General features: G+C 44.5%; 1 protein-coding gene across 1 annotated transcript in view; it reads right to left on the bottom strand.

The window, feature by feature from the left end:
* Positions 1–14,164, bottom strand: part of LOC147447252 (uncharacterized) — a 33,148-nt gene extending 18,984 nt beyond the window's left edge. The window contains exons 1-2 of the mRNA XM_086523100.1: positions 13,985–14,164; positions 13,160–13,541 (exon numbers count right to left, since the gene is read on the bottom strand). Of these exons, the coding sequence (XP_086379226.1) occupies positions 13,160–13,541; positions 13,985–14,043 (441 nt within the window). The 5' untranslated portion in view covers positions 14,044–14,164. The remainder of the gene's footprint in view (positions 1–13,159; positions 13,542–13,984) is intronic.
* Positions 14,165–22,340: the final 8,176 nt, after the last annotated feature.

Genomic DNA, 22,340 nt, shown 5'->3' with positions numbered 1-22,340 from the left:
GGAAAATTCTTCTTCGCCACTGCCATGCTCATCACCTCCATGCGAAGTATCCATTCCGCTTCGGGTAATGACCATACACTGAAGTCTTGGGTTCTTAAGTTCACGAGGAACTTGGGTTCTTGTGGGTCTTGGATTCTTGGGTTCTTGAGTCTTGAGGTTCTGGTGGCTTGAGGTTCTTGAGGTTCTTCTTTCGCTCGCAATCTGTGTTAGAGAAGGATCTTCTCTTACCCGAGCTCTACTCCTTTCCGCGGACACACCCCTTGACGGCCTTACGCTCACACCAAGGTTGCTTTTTCCCACCTCACACCGATTGGCCGGCCGCTAAGTGCACGGTCCGCTCTCAATGAGTGAAAAGAGACACAAGGGGAGGCTAGACAAGCCCTTCTTTCTTGGGTTTCCTGTCACTCTTCAAAAACACGATTAGGAATCAACACGGCCAACAGGATTTGGGTTACGTGCGACACAAGCAAAAACAATTCTTGTGGTTCTTTCCTTGAGTGATATAGAGCACTGTCAAAGCTCTGATACCAATCTAAGACGCAGCGGAAGTGAATGTTGAACTTTGCTCAAGATGAGTGCTCCAAACTATGCTCAAGGTTCCTTTCACTTACAGAAGGGAGAGCCTTCCGTTCCTTTAGTGAGAGAGTGCAAGTGATCACAAACAAAGTGGATAAACACTGTCAATGAAGGTACTGAGACTGAGAGATAGAGAGAGAAGAATACGACACCAAAATGTTGTCAAACCCTCCTCCGAAGGCCCCGCTCTCTATGGCGAGAGCAGTCTACTATTGATTGCACAAATCTCTACACGGACTTGTCGACGAGGTCGACGACGATGAGGACGACGACGAGACGGGCTGAAATCTGAAAACGCTAATGGCTGAAATCTGCAAATCTTTATCTACTGAATTCTGACTCTATGTCGGTGACGACGACGATGCGACGACGACACGTTGAAAACACAGATGCTAAAATCTACATTTTCCGGGATGAATCTGCAAACGCTCGTTGATCTGCCCGTGTTGCGAGGATCTGGCGCGGGAAGGTGAGATTTGCGAGGTCTGAAACTTGCGGGGCGGAGTCTAGACACTGAAAATTGAAAACTCTGATGCAGGGAATGTCTTCACGCCGGAGTTCTGCAAAAATGCTAGTGTGAGAATCTGAGGCAAAAATGCTAGGCTGAATTTGAGATCTGCAACAAAAACGGTGCCAGAACACTTCCTAGGCTAGACTGACTGAACTAGACTAAACCCTTGTCATGAAGTAGCTTGTCCACGTACACATAGGGTTAGATGTGCACGTGATAAGGCCGTAGTGCCGCCCCAATAGCAGATCCCCAACAGAGCATCTAGCGTTTTCAGTTTTCAGCCTTGACGCCATCGTCGTCGACATCGTCATCATCGTCATCGCAGATCCCTATCTTGACGACAACACCTTCGTCGCCATGTCGCAGATCCCTATCCTGAGACGACACCATCGTCGTCATCGTCATAGTCTCCATCATTGTCGTTGACATAGTCATCATCAAGTACCATAGTATCTAGACCATTGTACCAGATTTGTGCAATCTATAGCATAGACCTCTCTCGACATAGAGAGGGGGGCCCTTGGAGGGGGATTTGAGAACCATTTAATGTCGTATTCTTCTCTCTCTCTCTCTCTCTCTCTCTCTCTCTCTCTCTCTCTCTCTCTCTCTCTCTCTCTCTCTCTCTCTCTCTCTCTCTCTCTCTCTCTCTCAGCACTTTCATTCATAGTAACATTCACTTTGTTTGTGATCATTGCACTTGCACTCTCTCTCTAAGAACGGAAGGCTCTCCCTTCCGTAAGTAAAAGGAACCCTTGAGCACAGTTCCGAGGACTCATCCTGAGCATTATCATCATTCACTTCCACTGCTGTAACAAACTGCTGACGTGTCGACCTACTGAAGAACGGAGCTACCGGCCGAGGGGCCTAAACCCTAAGAAGAACAAGCAACAGAAGAAGTGTCACAGAGCGATGACGTGGTTGCCCGAGTGCAGAAAACCCTAACCCTAATTTCTGCAAAACCTAATTGCTGACTCCCTAATTGCTGAAACCCTAATTTTGGAAACCCTAACCCTAAAACCTACAAACCCTAATTCTGGAAACCCTAACCCTAAAACTACAGAAACTCTAACCCTAACCCTAAGGGCAGTAGGCTGATTTCCGTGATTTACGCTGGCAGCTTTTGGCATTGCTTTTTGGACCAGAAGCTTTTGAGTTTGAAAGTTTTTCATGTAAACTGCTTTTTGGACCAGAAGCTTTTGAGTTTGAAAGCTTTTCATGTAAACTGCTTTTTAGGCCAAGGGCCTTTAAATATGAGGCTAGGGCTCATTCTCTGGCATGCTTCAGTACGAAGGTGGAGAGTCTGGAGTACCGGCTTGTACTTTGATGATGCAATATAAAGAAATACCGATAGGGGCGCCAAGGTTTGGGGCCAATACTCTCTGGGGTGGAATTCCGCCACTCCGTGTCGCGTGTCGTCTCTCTCTTTCAATTCAGTTGTTATTGTAGTGCTAAAAGTCTGTTCAGTCTGCTCTTTTCTATTGGCACGTGGTGCCCGCTTTGTGACAGTGGTATCAGAGCATAAGGCGTGTGCTTTTCTGAAAGCATACCGGTCCTACAAAAGAGGAGACAGAGCTATTGAAATTGAATTATATTTGAGGTATCAGCCACTCCCACCCTTACTTCATCGCGCATCGGGCGCGCTCTCGTCTTCACCGCTCATGTCTTACAGGGCATAAGCCAATGAAGATCCCTTGCAAGAGAAGGATCCAGATTTGTTTCAAGTCCCTGTTTTTCTCAGAAGCAATGCCATGCAGATGTTGATGTCTACAGCTACCAAGCAGCATACTCCAAGTACTTGGCAAGCTTTCAAGAAAAAATTTTCCCGAAGTTATATGGTTTCTGACATCTTCCTTCGGAGTGCAACTTCTGGCAGAGTGGGGTATCCTGAAATGCTTGCCATGGAAACCCTAGCAGATTATAACTTGAAGTTTCTCGACATCTCCCAGTAGATGTCTCTTCACGAGCAGATGACCTTGGAGGTTTAGTGTGATTGCTATCTCTTGGGACTACCATCGCCGCCAAAGAAACAGTCTGTCCAAGAGCTGATGGACCATGCAATGCTCGGCTACGACCTCATGAAAGAAACCTAACCCTAATTTTTGGTATAGGTTTCAAGATGGAAAGCCAGTCGATTTTTCAAGCTCGATTAATGTCGAGATTGCTTCTTAAGTTTGAGTTCTGTTTGATCTTGTTTGGTTATCCTGTTTGGAATTTGTTTGAAATGGATAGTATCTGTTTTGAACCTGTTTTGGTGCCGATTTGAACTGTTTGACTCTGGTTTGATACTGGTTTCAATGATTGGTGATTTTACTCCCGGGTGGAGAAGTGAGAAATACTGTTTTGGTATTGTTTGAACCTCGGAACGACGCACACCGATGCTTGGGGAGCGTTTCGTTGTATGTTTGAAAACCTCCGAACGACGCAGGCCGATGCCTAGGGAGCGTTTGGTTGTATGCTTGTAAAATAATTGTTGTTGTGACTCCCGGCCCGGACCTGGATGGTTATGCGGGAGGAGTATTAAGAAGTCTGAGCAATGGTTACTCTCAGCACCTCCAAACGACGCAGGCTGCGGTCTGGGGGGCGTTTGGTTGTAAAAGGCCTCTATATCTCCCGGCCCGGACCTTTTTAGGTTATGCGGGAGGAGTGATGAGGGAGTCGTTGAATATCTCCCGGCCCGGACCTTGTTAGGTTATGCGGGAGGAGTGTTCATCGGCGGCTTTATGTTTCTATGTCTTGTAACATGCATATGTAAGCATTTGTGTTGCATTGTGATGTGCCAACTACTGAATATTCCTAATTGGATGAGATTGCCTGGGTATGTAATTTTAGTGCATCAAGACACCCGTGGAAGATCAGTACGGTCTGGGTGTGATGGCTAATTTTACTACGTCGGAATATCAAGAGTTCCGATCTGGACGAAAGGAGAAGCTAACTCCTTGATCAAAACAGCCGAAAGGAGAAGCTAACTCCTTAATAAAAAGAGCAAATTGATTGTCCCTCGGAATGACCCTCGGAAATTTTTGAACTAACTTGAGTTGTTTTGCAGATATGCTGTAATCGCGGACGATTACTCTCTTTCAAGAAGGGGAGATGTAACAAACTGCTGACGTGTCGACCTACTGAAGAACGGAGCTACCGGCCGAGGGGCCTAAACCCTAAGAAGAACAAGCAACAGAAGAAGTGTCACAGAGTGATGACATGGTTGCCAGTGCAAAAAACCCTAACCCTAATTTTTGCCAGAAACCCTATTCTGGAAACCCTAATTTCTGAAACCCTAATTCTGGAAACCCTAACCCTAAACATGCAAACCCTAATTCTGGAAACCCTAACCCTAAAACCTACAAACCCTAATTCTGGAAACCCTAACCCTAAAACTGCAAAAACCCTAACCCTAACCCTAAGGGCAGTAGGCTGATTTCCGTGATTTACGCTGGCAGCTTTTGGCATTGCTTTTTGGACCAGAAGCTTTTGAGTTTGAAAGTTTTTCATGTAAACTGCTTTTTGGACCAGAAGTTTTTGAGTTTGAAAGCTTTTCATGTAAACTGCTTTTTAGGCCAAGGGCCTTTAAATATGAGGCTAAGGCTCATTCTCTGGCATGCTTCAGTACGAAGGTGCAGAGTCTGGAGTACCGGCTTGTACTTTGATGATGCAATATAAAGAAATACCGAAAGGGGCGCCAAGGTTTGGGGCCAATACTCTCTAGGGTGGAATTCCGCCACTCCGTGTCGCGTGTCGTCTCTCTCTTTCAGTTCAGTTGTTATTGAAGTGCTAAAAGTCTGTTCAGTCTGCTCTTTTCTATTGGCACGTGCTGCTCGCTTTGTGACAGCTACACCTTACATACCATGTGAGTGCGCGTGTGCAGAAGCGTGAGAGAGAGAGAGAGAGAGAGAGAGAGAGAGAGAGAGAGAGAGAGAGTAGACACAAAACGCTAATATGGTGAAGAGGGGGCGATCATCCCCCCACTGACTACCAGAGTAGAAGACCCAATACAATCAAATGTGTGTGGAAGTGGGTACCTCCCTAGCCCCATAAATAGGTGCCCAAGGGGAGGTAGGGCAAAGCCTCGAAAAAATCCCCCACGACCCAACAAAAAATAAATGAAATATGAGGGCGCCCGGATAAGGTGGGCGGTCGGACAATGCAGCCTATATGCATATGCAAAGGGTGGCCAGCCCGGAGGCACACTAGCCGTACATGTATGCCCTAGACTTGTGAAACAGCAGTGTGGTGTAAGTCTAGCAGGTACCGGGGTGAAGAGGTACGAGGTGGTGTATCGGTTACAAAAGGACACATCCCGATGAAGAGGTTCACGAATCGGGCTCCAGCACCCATACTCTGGGGGTACATTATGTCACCAGGCCTCCTAATATATGTATCATTTATTTGTAATAGATAGTATAAGTTAGGATTTCCTAATCGCACAACCTGTCTGCATGTGTGCCACCGAACGTCGGCTTCCATGCGACTCCGAGAAGGGGTTAGAGTTAGCGGCGAGGGTGAGAGGCTCACAACCTTCAGGTCCGGGAAAAAAAATTTGCTCCTAAGACCACTGTGAGGATTAGTGGTGCTAATCCTATAATTAAGACAAAATTTGCTCTGAGACCACTATGAGGATTAGTGGTGCTAATCTTATAATGAAGACTAGAACTTCATACTTAAGATCAAACTAAGACTCAAGAGACAAGAACATTGATGTTTGATTAATTGAATGAATGCTTGAAAACTAAGTACAATAGGCTCCTTATATAGGAGACGAGGAGTCACGATTGAAAAGACACGTCTCATGGTGAAGAGACATGACTTTAGACGTAAAGACACATCCTTTGGACGAAGAGATGCAACCATTGGGTGAAAGGGTGTGACCGGTCATCCAAGGAGTGTGGCTTTTGGCGAAGAGGTATGTCTCTAGACACATCCTTTGGACGAAGAGCTGCAACCATTGGGTGAAAGGGTGTGACCAGTCATCCGAGTGTGGCTTTAGGCGAAGCGGTATGTCTCTAGAGCGAAGAGTCGAGACCACCCAAGTGTAGGGGTCCTCCTTGGCATGTCACTTCACGTATCTACAACTGAGACTAGATGTAATAATGTAACGTAGTCACAATCGTGACAATACAAGTCAGTAGTATGGCATGTACGCACTCCAGAGGGGCTTTCTACATTAGTTCACTCCACTATCGGGGTGAAGCAGGGTTGTCTGCTCTCTCCTACTCTATTTGATATGTATGTGGATGAGGTTTCTGACTATATTGAGGGAGATGGTGATAGAGGTGCAAAACTGGTAGGGACATGGATTCCACTATTGTTATATGCTGATGATATTGTGTTGATCTTCGACTCTCCGGAGGGGATGCAACGTCATTTGGATGCTTTGCATAGGTATGTCTCTCTGCCACGAAACGGGCACCACGTGCCAACGGAAAAGAACAGACTAAACAGACTTTTAGCACTCCAAATAACAACTGAATTGAAAGAGATGCACGACACGAGACGGGGAGTGGCAGGGTTCCACCCCGAGAGAGCATTGGCCCCAAACCTTGGCACCCCTTTCGGTATTTCTTTATATTACTTGAACTCTGTACAACGCCGGTACTCCATCCTTTGCACCTCTCGCGGAGCATGCCAGAGAATGAGCCCTCGGCTCATATTTAAAGGCCCTTGGCCATGAAAAGCTTGAAACTCAAAAGCAAATGGCTCAAAAGCTGGCGCCCAAATGCAAGCAACGCATTTTGAGGAAATCCATACAACTGCCACATGGCACTATCAGCGAAAATTGCGAAAATCCACACGTCAACATGTCAGCGTGAAATATGGGATTCCGTACAGCTTTGCCACGTCATCAAGCTTTACGCAAGTGTGTGTGCGTGTGGTCTTCCATTATTTTAATGCCTATAGGTCCTCTAGGCCCCATAGGATGGGGTCCCAAAGGTTGGTGGAACTTTTACTTCTTCTGTTGCTTCTTTTTAGGGTTTAGGCCCCTCAGCCGGGATCTGCACGTTGGCTCCGTTCTTCAATGGCTTGACACGTCAACAGATTGTGACACTGTCAACCTTAGTAAAACCAAGGTTATGGTGTTTAACACCACCCCACAATGAGTACACAGATGCTTACACCTACCTTGGGGTGGTCTTTAGTGGACCAGCACTTTCATTGAGGAGAGCAGCAGAGACTAGACTAATAAGAGCCTATGCAGCATTGGGTGGATTGGAGAGGATGTGTTCACAAATTTCAGTTTCAGGAGCCTTGGACGAAGCTTTGGCTTTTTGACACTGGTGGTTTCTGCACTGCTCTATGGAGTTCAGATATGGGGGCCTTCATTGGAGCATCATGATGGAAGGGGAGACATGGAGAAGCCTCTAGTCTCTATGATCTCACAGCTTATTAGAGCCAAGGCTTCAGTACCACATGACATTATTCGAGCAGACCTAGCTGCCCCCCCACTAGTGGTTGAGGCGCTCACCAGATGAGTCTCCTTATACACCATATGGGACCTCCCCATAGATAGATATGCTCGCCTAGCACTTGAGTCCTCTCAACAGTTAGCTATGCAGGGAGATACAGCATCTTGCAGCTGCAGTTTTGAGCCATCATCTCCCTCATCTACCCTGGAATCTACACGTCAGATTTGTTGCATTCTTGCAGGCTGCAGCCATATCTGCATTTTTAGAGCCAGCATTCAGCCATAGATGTGCTAATCAGCCCCAAATCTCTCCCGTGGTGGCCATACAAGGTACACAAGCCACATCACATCACATCGTATCACATCGCTACATCATATCTTCGTTCTACAGCCAGCTTTCAGCCATTGCATCTTCTCACATTGGGTGTGTTAGGTGGAGCGGAATTGAAATGGTGACAAGATCTAAACTTTACACTTCCACAAATCTTTATTTCTTTCCTTGCTTGAATGTGTCCCACTTAGCACGAACGATGGTTCCTTTTACTTCTTTGGAGAGAGAGAGAGAGGAAGAAGAAGAAGAAGAAGATTGTTTTAACGTCGTAGGAAACTATCCTTAGAGATCTATCCGACAGAGGAGAGTTGAACTCAAGACCTGTTATTCAAGAGGGAAATGGCATAACCAATCTACCACACTTGGGTGATAGAGAGAGACCCGATGGGGTCCCAACCAACCCTCTCAAGGGTCCCCCACACCTTGCTGATGTGGTATTTGCTTTTGATTGTGTAAATGGAATGTACGCACATGCACTACCTCGAATGCAGACTCTACTGACTTGAATGGGGAACGTCGCCGCAGCAACTCATCAAGATGAACCACCTCCGGAGCTGATTTGATACACCTTTGGATCCGTCTCGATGAGGGGTTGTTGAACACCATAAAGGGGTATGATGTGAGAGAAACCAAGGGCTGAAAGCTGGCTGCAAAAATGCAGCCGATCCGTCGCGTAAAGCAGGGCTCAAAACACAGACGATGATGGGGCCGATGATGGACAACAATGGGAGCACTCGATGCAGCGAGGGAATGGCGGAGAAGAGGCCAATGGTTTGCCGAAGGTTCGAGTTGCAGCAGGGAGACGAGTGTTAGCAGATCCGTGGTGTTCCGGTGAGGGAACGGAATCAAAACTGAAAACGCTAGGCTGAAAATTGCAAGCGTTGGGCTCATCTGTTGTGTGGATGCAATAAAGCAAGGCTGCAGGCTGATGCAAAAACGTTGCTGGCTGATCTCTGGCACTACCTCCAATTGATAGAAAACGCTAGTAGTTTTGCTCCTTTTATAGGTGAGGTATACTGCTTGAGAATTTTTCAAGACTAAGGGAGGGTAAATTTTGAAGACAAGTTTAAAAATAAATCATTTGAAATGATTTATTAATAAACTTGTCCAGGCCAAGTTTTTGGGTGAAACCGTCGTACATCTGCCCACCCGGGAATCCGATTGAAGCGGGGAATGGCTCGTTGAATTCCTCTAATCGAACACTAAATGTACGTCATGCCAAATGCCCACTATAGTGTAACATCATCTGTCAAAATGCTTAAGCAAGGACCGTCACTACTGCGTCGATAGCGGCATTGCTTGTTGAGAGAGAGAGAGAGAGAGAGAGAGAGAGAGAGAGAGAGAGATTTGATTTGATTTGATTTGATAGTTACGTCCTCGGGGGGCCAAAATGACCCATGGGACCCTCGAAAACTCTAAGCAAACTCCCCTTGTGGGGGTGTGTGGTGTGTAGCACCCTTTGCCTTTTCCATGAGTAGTGTGTGATGTTCTAGAATACTGGCTAGGTATATGCCTAGAGCTGTAGGAGATGGGTCGGTTTTAGAGAGCAATTCCTCAAGAGTAGTGCATCCCCTTGTAAGCTGCTGAAAATCAGCGCGTATGTCGGTGTATGCGGGGCATTCTAGAGTCACATGTGTCTCATCCTCAATCTTTTGTAAACTGCATTGGGTGCATTCTCTTTGGCTTGCATCAATTTTCAGCCATCCTCCTGTCTCTACTTTCAGCCTGTGAGAGAGAGAGAGAAATGAAATGTTATATTAACATCTTCAAAAGGCCAAAATGACCTATGAGACCAAAAAGTTACAACGTGGTGAATCTAATACAATGAGTACCAAAAATAAAAGGTACTGAAAAAAGGGATACTATAGAATCCTAAACCGCTAGATGTGAACTAAGTAGCTAGCTGGAATTGTGTAGGATATGAGTAGGGGGGTGAGAGTAGTGAATGAGGGCTAATACAACACAATGTGGGTGTATCCTCAAAAAGAGCTAAATCAGAGGAGATCCATCATCGGTCGCGGGTGGATCTCATCAGTCTCCTCCATGGTCAGTAGTCTGACCGAGCATCGTGCATGTCGGGCCAAAGTAATCTGAATCCTCTGATACAGCCTGCGTCGATGCTCTGTAGTCCTCCGCAATCGTGGGTGTCTGAATCTCCCTAGCTCGTCGCTCGATCGATCAGCGTGCCTCTGCTGTGAGGAGAATGTGAGCTCTGTTGTGGTAGCTCTTCTTCTGACTGCCAGTGTTCGCTCTAAAGAAGTCTATGATACATCTCTGAGACTGGCTGGCCTCTCCTCTTATAAGGCTCTCTCTGTGTCTACCCAGCTCAAGCAAAAACAGTCCCAAACAGCTCTGGTCCTCATACCTCATGACTCTAGAGAGTGGTCCAAAGCCCTCTCACAGGCAGTGAGAGCGGCCTCGTATCTCATAGTAAATTGGCCAGTGGCGTATGTAGTGCAACTCTGTCTGAGGCTCCATGTGACATAGGGGACATCCTGGCCTCTGCTTGTACTCCGTTGTATCTACCAGTCTCGACTCGAAGCTGGTGTAAAGATGTGCGTATCTGTCCAATAGCACATCATATCCCATGAGATAAGTGGGTGTCCATGTATCTGGGCCTCGTCACAAAACCATCCTCAGTAAGCTAGAGAAGATGCTCTCTATAGAAAGCCATCTTGTGTAAGAGTCAGAGAGGGTGCATACAATGAGTATTGGAAGGGGGCAATATGTCCATGCTGAACCCATGTACGTGAAACCATGACGTCATCTCCCCATACCAGGAGGGTCCCTCCAATGGTCCCTCCAATGTGATAGGGGATGGGTTAAAGGGGGAAGATAATCTGCTACAGAGGATGAGTTGAACGGGGAAGGTGATCTGCTGCTCAGAAATGAGAAAGATGGGCTGCGATTTTGAGCTGAAAACATTAGCTTTTGCTCTTGCAAATCTTTACCAGAGGATTCCAATATGAAAAAACTTATCTAACGGACTTGTCCGGACATGCACATCCTACGAATAGGCTCACAAAGTTGCTAGTTAAATAACCCTTCAACCCAATAGACAAACCTTGGCTTTGAGAACGTAGTAGTGGCATGTCCACATAGCACATAGAGCCATGTGCACATGACAGATGAACGTAGAGAGAGAAATTCTCTATCTTGTAGGAAAACATATGCCAAAAAAATAGACAATCAACAGATGCTAGAGAGAAAATTTGCAAGGGGAGAGAGAGAGAGAGAAATTGAGCAACTTTTAAAAAAAGTCATTGCACGGCTTGATTAAATTCTAGCTTTGACCAAGAGTTTGGTATGGACAACCATTTTAGAAAGAGAGTATCTGCAACTCTCTAGATAGGCAATCCGTTGACCTTAGTGAGTAATTGGTGCAAATTTGCCAGTTACCTCCATGATCTCAAAGGGACCTTGGCTATGAAACAATGAGTGGTGTTCTAGGCAACTCAATCAATGGAAGATACTTCTCTCACAAATTTTTGTGATTAGCAACTTAGGTCTTTGAGAGATCAAATAGTTGGCATTCTTTCATTGCTAATCCCTCTAAGCGTGGGAAGAAGATAAACTTTCAAAATCATTAATCTTGTCAAATAGAGCTCTCCAAAAGTTACTCGTCACAAGTGGGTCTCAGTCACTAACAATGTGATTTGGCATCCCAAGAAGTCAAAAATTCTAGTGTAGAAATAGGTATGCCATCCAATCTACTTTGATTTTATTTATTTTTTACTAAATGAGATGAGTGTGCGTATTGCCTCAATCAATGATTGTCCACATGCCATTGCAACGTGAGGCAGCAAGTCGAAGATGAAATTCATAGTGATCCTCTCCCATGGTTGAGTAGGAATAGGAAGAGGCAAGCAATGTCACCTTCTAACAAATGAGACATTCATGAACGTATGTCTCCACATCCTTGTGAAGAGTAGACTAATAGAATAAAGACCCGATAGCACTATTCATGGGTTGAATTCTATGATACCCTACATATGAGAGGATGGCACTCTGATATAACCTTCATTTGCAATGGTCAAACAATACACAACTTGCCATGATGTAGGAGGTAACCTTCCTGCAAAGTATATCCAAGTACATACAAACCAAGCATGAGGCACCTATAAATCCTTCAAAGTGTCTAACAAAGGATGATTTGCCATAGTAATAACAGCCTTACAGGGTCAAGAAGAAAGCACACAAGCCACCTTCTTGTTTGTCCCTTTAACAAGAAGGATTTAAGAGCCGAAAATTTAGAAAATTGGCCCATTGCATCTACTTCTCATAAATCTTAGTTGATTTCATGAAGCAATAAATACTTCTAAGCTCAATCTCGGTGACAAAATCTGCTCTACTAAGATGAGTGTTTTCCATGATTCAAGATGTGTAATGCTAAACATAACTCCTCGTTACTTTTGAATAACAACCCTCGGGTCGTAGACAACGACTCTCATAAGCAACTACATGTCCATCTTGTTCAAGAACTACTCCAAGACTAGAACCACATGCATCACACTTCAACAAAAAAGTTTTTTGCAAATCGGGAAGAGCAAGCACTGAATCAGTAGAAAGCCTTCCCTTCAAATTACTAAAACACTAATATCCTTAGAAGTCCAAATGATAGGTCCTTTCTTCATCAAGTTATGACATGGAGAAGCTATAGCAGTATGTGTGAGGGACACTACTTCAAGGTATATCCTTCAATTATTTACCATTGTGTGTCTTGTAAACATAACTGCTACATCATCTTCAATTCAATGATGAAAAAGTTTGAAAAGAAAATCATAAATGCAAGGTAACAAGTCCTAAAAGCGACCTCTTCAAAAGCCCATAAACTACTTTCACCAAAGGCAGAAATTAGAGAGAAAATCAAAGCTTCAAAGACAGAATTCGCAATTTTCATAAGTGTTTTCCTCTTGAAAAAAAGCAACAACCGAAGAATCTTCCATTGACCCACACCTACATTGAGACCAAGGAAGACCACCCATAGGCTTGGAACAAGTATTCTGCACCTTTGGCTTTGTAGGAAACCCTAAAAACACATCACGCTCTCTCTTGCATTACCCTTACCAACCTATCAAAAATAGAAAAGATATAACGCCACACCGCTAAGTATCTAAATAGCTTTCAATAAACTTGTTGTCCCATATTAGTTAAGAAAAGCCCTGTAAGGCCCTTTCCCTCTACAGTACGTATAAGACTTGGAATATTTATGCATTAACAATAGACCCTTTAACTTCAGCTTCCATTGTCCATAAACATGTTGAAGGGACATTCTAAGCAAAATAAACTAAGACAGAAGCATTCAAAAGTATACTTAATTAGGAATTCATGGTGAAAAACATACCACGTCTATTGGCACAAAAATTGCTTGAGAAAGCAAAGACGACACCAGGCCTGCGATGCCATTTGCCAACGCTGCCCTTGTTGCTTCGGAAATTTTGAGCTTTTCTGTCATGTTTAATGCTGCCAACTTTGTTGTCTCCAAACTGGTTAAAAGGACCATTCTACTGGGAATAGTCCCTACTATCACTGTGCCAAAGCCCCTGTACAATCCAGGAATGCCATCCTGCCTCAATATGCCCTTGAAAACAGCAGGCCCAGAAATATTCATCTGACCTTTAGTTGCAACTTGCATCCTTGTCTTCACTACAGAAATTGGGTACAAAAGTGTAGAGACACCTGAGAAAAGACCAGCCCCTATGACATAGAACTTCGTCTTGTTGAGCCTGTACGAACCCACAAAGTCATTCATGTCTTTATAAATGCACCTATGGTGCTTATGATTGCAAAGAGCAACGTGCAACTTCCAAGCACATGACAAGAGACAGTCTGTAATGCAGATGATCGATAACATGCATTTGTTATCTATGTTACTTACCGGTATCAACTAAAGTTACAGACTTTCCGCGAGTCCATGAAAAATCGAAGAAACACGACAAAGAGATTCAAGTTCCAAATGAGGACATTCTATACCAACCACGATGAAGACAGGTACCAAAATGAACAAAAAGCTATTTTTCTGATTGCTTTAGATAATGCCAGTGATAGGGTCTCTCTCTCTCTCTCTCTCTCTCTCTCTCTCTCTCTCTCTCTCTCTCTCTCTCTCTCTCTCTCTCTCTCTCTCTCTCTCTCTCACACACACACACACATGGACGCAATAAACAAACACCTGTCCCATCCGATTTCTGGCTGAGAAACGCGATGCTCTTCAGCAGCTGTCGTCGCCATTTCTTCTTCGACAAATGAGAGTATCAGACACCGTCACGGAGCTTTCCTCCTTCCCCGAGCTTTTTTCTGAGTAATAAATGAAGACCATCTGAATTCAGACCTTGACCTTCTGTTAAGAAAAATAAACCCAAGAGACCATTTCACAAACTCCTTCGAACAGGTTTAAAGAACATAAGGCTGGGTTCAGACGGACCCGCCAAGTAGTTGAGGTATCCGGGCGCGGGTGCGTCTTCCATGGCAAAACTTGGTTGGACGAAAAAAAAGGACGTCAGTTTTTGGACCCACCACGAGACGGGCGGCACCATACCCCCCGAACACTACCAAAATCCATGACCTTTCCCACAAGGAACGCAAAAAGGGGTTGAACACACTACCCCACCCAAAAGAGGACAAGTAGGCTAGCCACGAGGTCCAATCGGATTTGCTGCAAGGTCTACCTCGATTATAAGAATTAGGTTGTCTGTGGACAATGTGAACTAGATGAGAGTAGGAAGGGTGAAAAATTGCTTGGGCTCGTCGGCAGTCTAAACCCGCCCTAAGTTCAATGGTGTGAAGTTGTGGACAACATTGTGTCACATGGGCATGTGCATCTCTCTCTAGTTGGCCTTTCAACTAGGACTTCCCAGCTTTTGCATTAAAACCGGGGTTTTGTGTATTATTAACCGACAAAAATTGCAAAATCTTCTCTAAATCCCAAGCTTACCTTAAAGAAAACAAGTCAAATCTTACAAGCTTTATACACGAGTATTACCGGCCGCCTCTCTCTCTCTCTCCTTTGCTCCCCATCTAAGCTCTTTCTCTCTCTTTTCCGCTCCCCCACTTTTGGCTTATAGCCTTCATCTCGTAGAACTGACATGTGTAAAGTGTCACGGCCTCCGCCATATTATGTTAGTAGATACCAACAAATGCTTCATTTTGGCCTATAAACCTAAAAGATTTTAAGTGTGCCTTTATTTTCTTCCCCTTGGGTCTTCCTTTTAGTAGATTTGTAACAAAACGTAGTGAACAAGGGAGTTAAGCATACATTTGACATTGAAAATGCATAGATCGTTATGCTTGTCCATGGGGGATCTCATATGTTACCTGCAACAAGTGTCCGTTTGGCTTCTGACCATAGCAACCTCCACTACTTGCTAAGCGGCAAGAACCAATCTTCTTTGTAGTTAAGCCATCAAATATGCCAGCAGATAGCACAGGGGAGGCGAGTGAACATCACGTATGGATGTGTCGAGCTGACATTGGGATGGCTACGTCCCTCTCACCCACATGCGGCACTGTCTATCCTGGCACAAACTCATCAGCCTCTAGCATGAGCATATCAAAGAACTCCATGTCTGTCATCTCTGCCTATGTCTCTAGGGAGAAGACACGCTCTAACATCTGCCTGCACAAACTCCAATGACACCTTTTGTGTCTCACTAGAGCAATGTCTCTCTACCTTTGTCTCTACAGAGTCTGCTGGCACGTCCTGCACAGCTAAATGCTCTGTCTCATGAGCATGGTGGACCTCACCTGCGAAGGAGACACGTCTTGTCTCTCACTCAAAGCATGTCAGCAACAAAATCAAGACCATGCCGTTTGGAACCTCAGATACATGCATAGGATATGCCAAGTCATTGTGGGCCCCTCTAGCAATCACCAATGAACCCCAATGCATCTGAAAGACTGCTCTCTAAGCAGTATCTGACACCCACAATCTGCTAACTGTCTCACTGAGATCAAGCTATGTATCAGTTGAGGAACATAGTGCATATGTCATAGCGTATATGATGCACCACTAGACAATGACAAGCGAGGAAAAACTGCTCTGGAATGGCTCGTCGAAGCCGCTATGCGGCAATATGTGCCATCACAACTGGAAACTAGGAGTACCGTCGAAGTCAAAAAGCTAGATTGAGGTTGGGATGCCCGGGAATGTTACGGAGCAAATCCGCTCTGGCATGGGCGCGTGGGAGGATAGTCGTTTTGACGTAGCTACGCTAGAGTAGAGACAAATGACTCTTGCTATGTCGAAGCCAAGAAAAGCACTCGGTCCCGACTTTTGCTACCGAACGAAAGTACGCAAGCCGAATAGCTACCAAATCAGTGGGGGCCAATGTCGAGCCACCAATGCCAACCCGAGAAGAAAATCGCCAAGAGCCGAGTCGATGCCTAGCCGTAAAAAAATGCCGGTGATAAACTGCTTTTGGTGTATGCTAAGTAGCATGCATATGCATGGGCATATGTACAAAAAGATGTAAATACATGAATTTGGGATCTTTGCAAAGTGGTTTCAAGTTTCAAAAATGATGCGACGTGTACACATTGTAAATAATCATGCTTGTGTGCCGGCAGTCGAGCACACGTATATGCCTCGATAGGGTATCAAAGCCTTGGATGTGGTCCCAAGTTGCTTCTTTTGGATCTAGGGGAATGTTTTTTATATCTTTAAAATATAAGTAATGCAAGAAAAAAGTGTGGGCTCTCTCATCCGGCCCGGAAAGTTTGACACATGCGGTAACTATCTATTTGAGGCATCTGATATATAGCGATGTGCGAACCGCCCTAGAAGTGGTCAAAAGTGGAATGTGGGTATGTGGAATAAATTTTGGGTATCAAGGGTCAAACATACAACCTTTGGTGAATTTTGGAGTCCGTTTGGGATTTTTCCTAGCGAAAAACGCTCGTCAAGGGTCAAAACTGGCCAAAAATGGCCCAAAAAAGGTCGAAAATGGTGTGAAAAGGCTTGAAATTGCCACATCACTCATGTTTCCGTGAGTGTTTGGATTGGAGGAGTATTTTTGGAGTGCAAGATCAGCACTTTCACCTCTCTGTGCGTGGGAGGAAGCAGGGTTTCCACATGTGGTCCTATGCAGTCCTACCTTGTTCGTGTCTTGCTTTCGAGTGTGTGGAGGAGTGAATGAGAGTTTAATCTCTTCAATTTTGTGCTTGGGAGAGTCTATGGAAGTTATGAGGTTTCCATGGATGTGTGTGTGCGAGGAATTGAGGGAAGAAGGTGCGGCTTTCTGCAAGACTATGTGACCCTGTACCGGTGCCATTAGGATTGAGGCTATTCCAAAGAGTCCAACAGAGTGGAGTTTGGTGAAGCTTTTGCAATGGTTAGAGAGAGAAAATTTGTGGCTGGAGTTTTTTGGGTTTTTATTGGTCTTTCTTGTATATTTTGGTCACCAATCAAGTGTGATTTCAAGTGTTGATCAACTCGACTCACCTTGTAGTATCTGTGGGTAGGCGAGGGCTTGTGTCGAGGTGTTTGGAGTTTGAATAGGGATTGTGGGGAGGATTTTCATTCAGATCTTGAGTGGTGGTGTGTGTGGTGTGAAATTTAAGTAAATACCTTGGGTTGTGTTAAGGTGTCAGGGTGTGCGAGTGTGCGCACGGATTCTTTTGCTCCATCATCCTTTGGCGATCCTGCTGGGGAGTGAAAATTTTCCCGTTGTGCATATAGGTAAGCGGTTTTGTTGTGAAGTTTGAGCATCGTGGAAGAAAATTGGTGGTTTGGTTGAGGCACAAGACTTCAAATTTTGTGGAGTTAGTCATGCAAGGGAAAAGCGACTTCGAAGGGATGGCATACAGTCAGCCAATGTTCACAGGGAAGGAGGATGTGAAGGATTGGATTGTTGACTTCGAGCGGCATACACTTGGTATTCACATTGTGAATGACAAAGCAAAGCTTCATGTATTTCCTCTTGCACTAAAAGGGGAAGGTTGTGAGTGGTTTGAAGGTTTAGAGGAAGACAAAAAGAAAACATGGGAGCAGGTGAAGTAGACAATTTTTGAGAGGTTTGGAAAGAGACTAATAGCGACAGAAGCAACAACAAAATTGATAGGTTTGCAACAAAATGTTCATGTTAACTTTTGAGAGTTTTTGAAACACTTCAAAGGACTTTGGGTGCAATCAGAGGTAGCATCGCAAGTACCTCCAGGGTATTTCTTCAAAAAGTGCATCAATTTATGGATTGTCTTCATCCAAGTGTAAGGGAGAAGGTCGATCAAGAGGAGCCTGCTACATTTGAAAGAGTTGTAGAAATTGCAGAGGCCAAGAGAAAGAAGATCAAAAGAAGGTGGGAGCAAGGTGTGACACATGTTGAGCCAGTGGTGGTGCAACCAATGGTTCCTATGGCAGTGGATGATAGAGTGAAGTGAGTGGTTCAAGTTCCATATGCTATTATAGCCAGGGCTTTGCATGATCTTCCTAGTCAGCTGCAACAATTAAGGATTATCATAATGGATTAAAAACCAAAGAGAAGAGTGGCTAGCTGGGAGAGGCAGGGAACGAAGGCTACAAGGTAGATGCTACAATTGTGGTGAAGAGGGTCACTATGGCCCTGATTGTCGTGAACCACCAAGAGAGAGGAGGGATGTACCCCTTACATGGGCATGTTCAAGGGACAGTAGAAGAAAATCATCAAGAGCGGGCACTAGAAGCACCACCACCGCAACAACAATGACAACCATTGCCTGCAAATGGAGAAGGTAGAGCTATCAACATCATTACCCTTGAGCATCAAGATGTGGATGTCCTTTCCAATAAGAGAGCTAGGCATGATAGGGAGAAAGACACAAAAGAAGAGAGGGAAACAAGAGCAAGAAAAAGGAAGGCTAAAGTAAAAGAGCAATCGGAGAGCAGCAAGAGGCGGCAAAGAAGAAGAAGGACTACCCTCTTGGCCAAGTTGTTGAAGAATATGATATTGTCGACGACTTACGAAATCAAAAGGCCAATATATCTTTTGGTCAATTGGCCGCTTTAAACTTTAAATTGAGGAGGCAATGAACAAAATGTGTGAGTGTGCACACATGAGTTGCTTGGCTTGTGCAATGTTTGTGTGTGTAATCACACACAACCACACACACAATTTTCCTCCCGATCTACCAGATCTATTGCAATTCGATGCTCTCGATCACTTTCAATTTTCCCTCGATTAGCATTACTCAAGCCTGCTCACCTCCTAAGCTTGCTACCTTTTGCTCACATGTTCCTTCAAGCTTTCCAAGGCTCACAATGCTCTGTAATCTTTGCAGAATCCCATTTGTGTAGAGATTCTTATATTCTCTCTGAAGATTTCCTCTCCTCGAGAGGGGCTACACACGTTGAGGCTCTGATCTTGCTGATTCACTCCGATCCGACTTTGATCCGGCTTCGACGTGCCGAATTTACTGCCTCTAAGCTCAAGCTGAGCTCTATGCTTCTATGTCTTGTCAAAAATCCATCACGTATGCCGATATCTAATGTTGCTGTGATATCAAGGGGAGAAGGAGAGAGTAGACTGTGTGTGGGTGGAGCAAGACTCATAATGAGTATCCCTTATTGTTGTTTATATGTACAACCAATAAGGTGAGTAGTGGGCAGGCACCCATAACCTAGGTAATCGGGAAGGCACAAGCACCTTTAGCCCAACACTTATATTTGAAAAGGTGATTGCAAAGAACATTTGATTCTTAAAAACCTTACAATTGATGTGGGTGTTGGAACATACTATCTTCATTGGAGTTAGAGTCCAATGACATTTTAGGTTCATTATTATTATGATAGGGAGAGACTCTCCACAAGAGAGATCAGTCTAGCTTATTTGCCTATGTAAAATAACCCAAAGTATTTTTCCACAAAGGCTTGAGAAGTTAAAAGCTTTTTGCAAACGTTTCGGCTTGCTTGCTTTTGCGGATTGATCGCATTTCATAGTGCTTGGAACTTCCCTATACATGTGTGCCATATATGATAGTGATATGCTTGAACATAGTTATCTTTGGGCTTACTTGCATTTGTGGATAGATCACATTCCATAAGGCTTGGAGCTTTCCTATGCATGAGTCTTGTGATAGTGACTATTTGAACACAATGAAGACTATTGAGGAATGTATATTGAACAACCTTGGTTCACAAATTGAGACCTTCAATAAGTTCTTGTGGCTTTCCCTTTGGCAATCTTGTTGGGATGCTAAAGATGTGGTGGCTCATGCATTGATTGTACTCACTATTAAGCGCTCCATTACTTCACCCATTTACTCAACAAAGACAACAAAACATGCATGGTATAGACTACTTGTTGTTACCATATACATGTGGTAGTGATGTGTGTGAACACACTAGCACCGTCGGGGCTTTTTTTTCCCTCTTTAGGAGGTTTTTTCCCTCGAGCATTGTATATACGCCCATCACTCTAGGGCTATCTATCTTTCCATTGCACACTAAGTAATACACACTCTATTGTGTGCCTTGAGCTTCCTTCGTGTTCTCCACGCTGTGTGCGTTTCTCTGCAACCCTAATTCCAACAATTGGTATCATAGCAGGTTGCGTCCTCTGGGGCTTAGTCGCCAGCTGCTCCAGTATACACCTGCTCACTTTCTTCGATTTCAGTGAGCTTTGGTGAGAGTTCGCAGGTCGACAAATACTTCGGGATAGCTCGTAGAGCTGGGTCTGCTCAGATTTTCGATTTGGGCTCATTTCGGCCTCCGTTTCCACTACAAGCAGTATTGCACAGGCTATTTCGTCATTTTGTGCAGAATTTCTGTCAGTGCCGTTTTCTGCATAACAGGTGCCTTACAGTCTTCTACTGTTTGTGCTATATAGCACGTGTTGTTCCCGCTCCATTTCTCCTATTTTCAGGCAGTTTTCACATCAGGTGCAGCATTTACCATGGCTGACAAAAATAACACAGATGTGTTCAGGATGTTTGTTGTTGAGGATACGTTGGATGGGGACAACTACCCTATGTGGGCATATATGATGCAACATGTTCTTGTGTCAAAGGGCGTCTGGAACATTGTGCAGGGCATTGATGTACGTCCTAGTTCTGAGGATGTAGGCGATGTTGAGGATGTTGTAGGTCTTGCTACAAGGATTGCAGCTGTTAGAGTTGTTTTGCCTATGGCAGAACAAGCTCGTTGGGATGTTAAGGATGCGCAGGCTCATGCATTGATTGTGTTGTCTGTGAAGCGCACCATTGTTCCTCACATCCGTTCAACAAAATCTGTAAAACAGGCTTGGGATATTCTAGCTGGTCTTTATGCAACTCGTAATGAGGCTAAAATTGCTTTGCTGCGTAAAGAGCTGGAGTCAAAGATCATGCATGAGGAAGATGATATGGACACTTTCCTTGCTAGTGTCAAGAATATCAATGAGCAGCTTATTTCTACACGTGAAGTCATTTCAGACGTTTCCCTTGTGCAGAATGTTCTTGATGCCTTACCAGATTCCTACTAGACTTTTGCTAGTACTTGGAGACTTATGACCCAAGGAAATCCTGAAGTTGTCAAGTTTGATGTGTTATGCACATTGCTATTGCAAGAGTCACTTTCTAGAAAAAACAGGACTAGACAGCGTGCAGTTGAACACGCTTTTATTGCTTCTCAAAGAAAGGGTGGTAACAACAATGCAGCCACTTCTTATGGTTCTACTGCGAGTGGCAAAACTTCTGTTCCTAATGCTTCTGCTGGCAGCATTTCGTCTGGCAATTCTGGTGATAAGGGCAAAAAGAGGATGCGTTGCCATTATTGTAAAGCTAATGATCACTTGATCAAGTCGTGTCCTAAGTTGAAGGCCAAAGAGGCTAAGAAGAAAGAGGGTGGTTCCACTACAAATGTTGGCTCCACTACAAATGTAGCCATTGTTGAGTCTTCTGTGAAAGGAGACTATGATGCTGATGTTGATGCAGAATGGGCTTTTAGCGCAGACTGCACTTACAATCCTGCTGTCCATGATGCATGCTTGTCAGCTGCTGCAGATTCACATGTGTGGTATTTTGACAGTGGTGCTACAAAGCACATTACCTCACATCGTGAATTGTTTACCTCTCTCGAGTCTGTCCCTCATGGGAATTTAGTCACTTGTGCCAACAATGCCTCTTATCCAGTTCAGGGAGTTGGAAAGATTGTGCTTAATGCTGCTAATGGCAGTTCTTTCATACTTTTTGATGCACTTTATGTACTTGGGATCAAGAAAAATCTCTGTTCTGTATCCACACTTGCTAGACTTGGACTTGTAGTCAAATTTGTGGATGATAGATGTACAGTTCATGATCTCAGTTTTGGTGATGAAATTGTTGCATCTGGCCTTTTGTGCCGTGGGCTGTATAAGCTCACTTTGTATGACAAGTGTGGACAAAATTTTGCAAATGCTGTTGCAGATCCAAGGGCTATTTCAGATGCAAAACTTTGGCATGCACGTTTTGGTCATCTGAATTTTGCTAGTTTGCTGAGTATGCAGAAATCTGATATGGTTGCTTCTTTTCCGCCTCTTGAAGCACCTCTCAAACATGTTTGTGAAGGCTGTATTTTGGGTAAGATGCAGCGTTCTAAGTTT

The sequence above is a fragment of the Adiantum capillus-veneris genome, chromosome 11, assembly GCF_014529385.1.
Source record: "Adiantum capillus-veneris isolate H3 chromosome 11, ASM1452938v2, whole genome shotgun sequence".
NCBI lineage: Eukaryota > Viridiplantae > Streptophyta > Polypodiopsida > Polypodiales > Pteridaceae > Adiantum > Adiantum capillus-veneris.
This window is presented reverse-complemented; position numbering and strand designations above follow the sequence as displayed.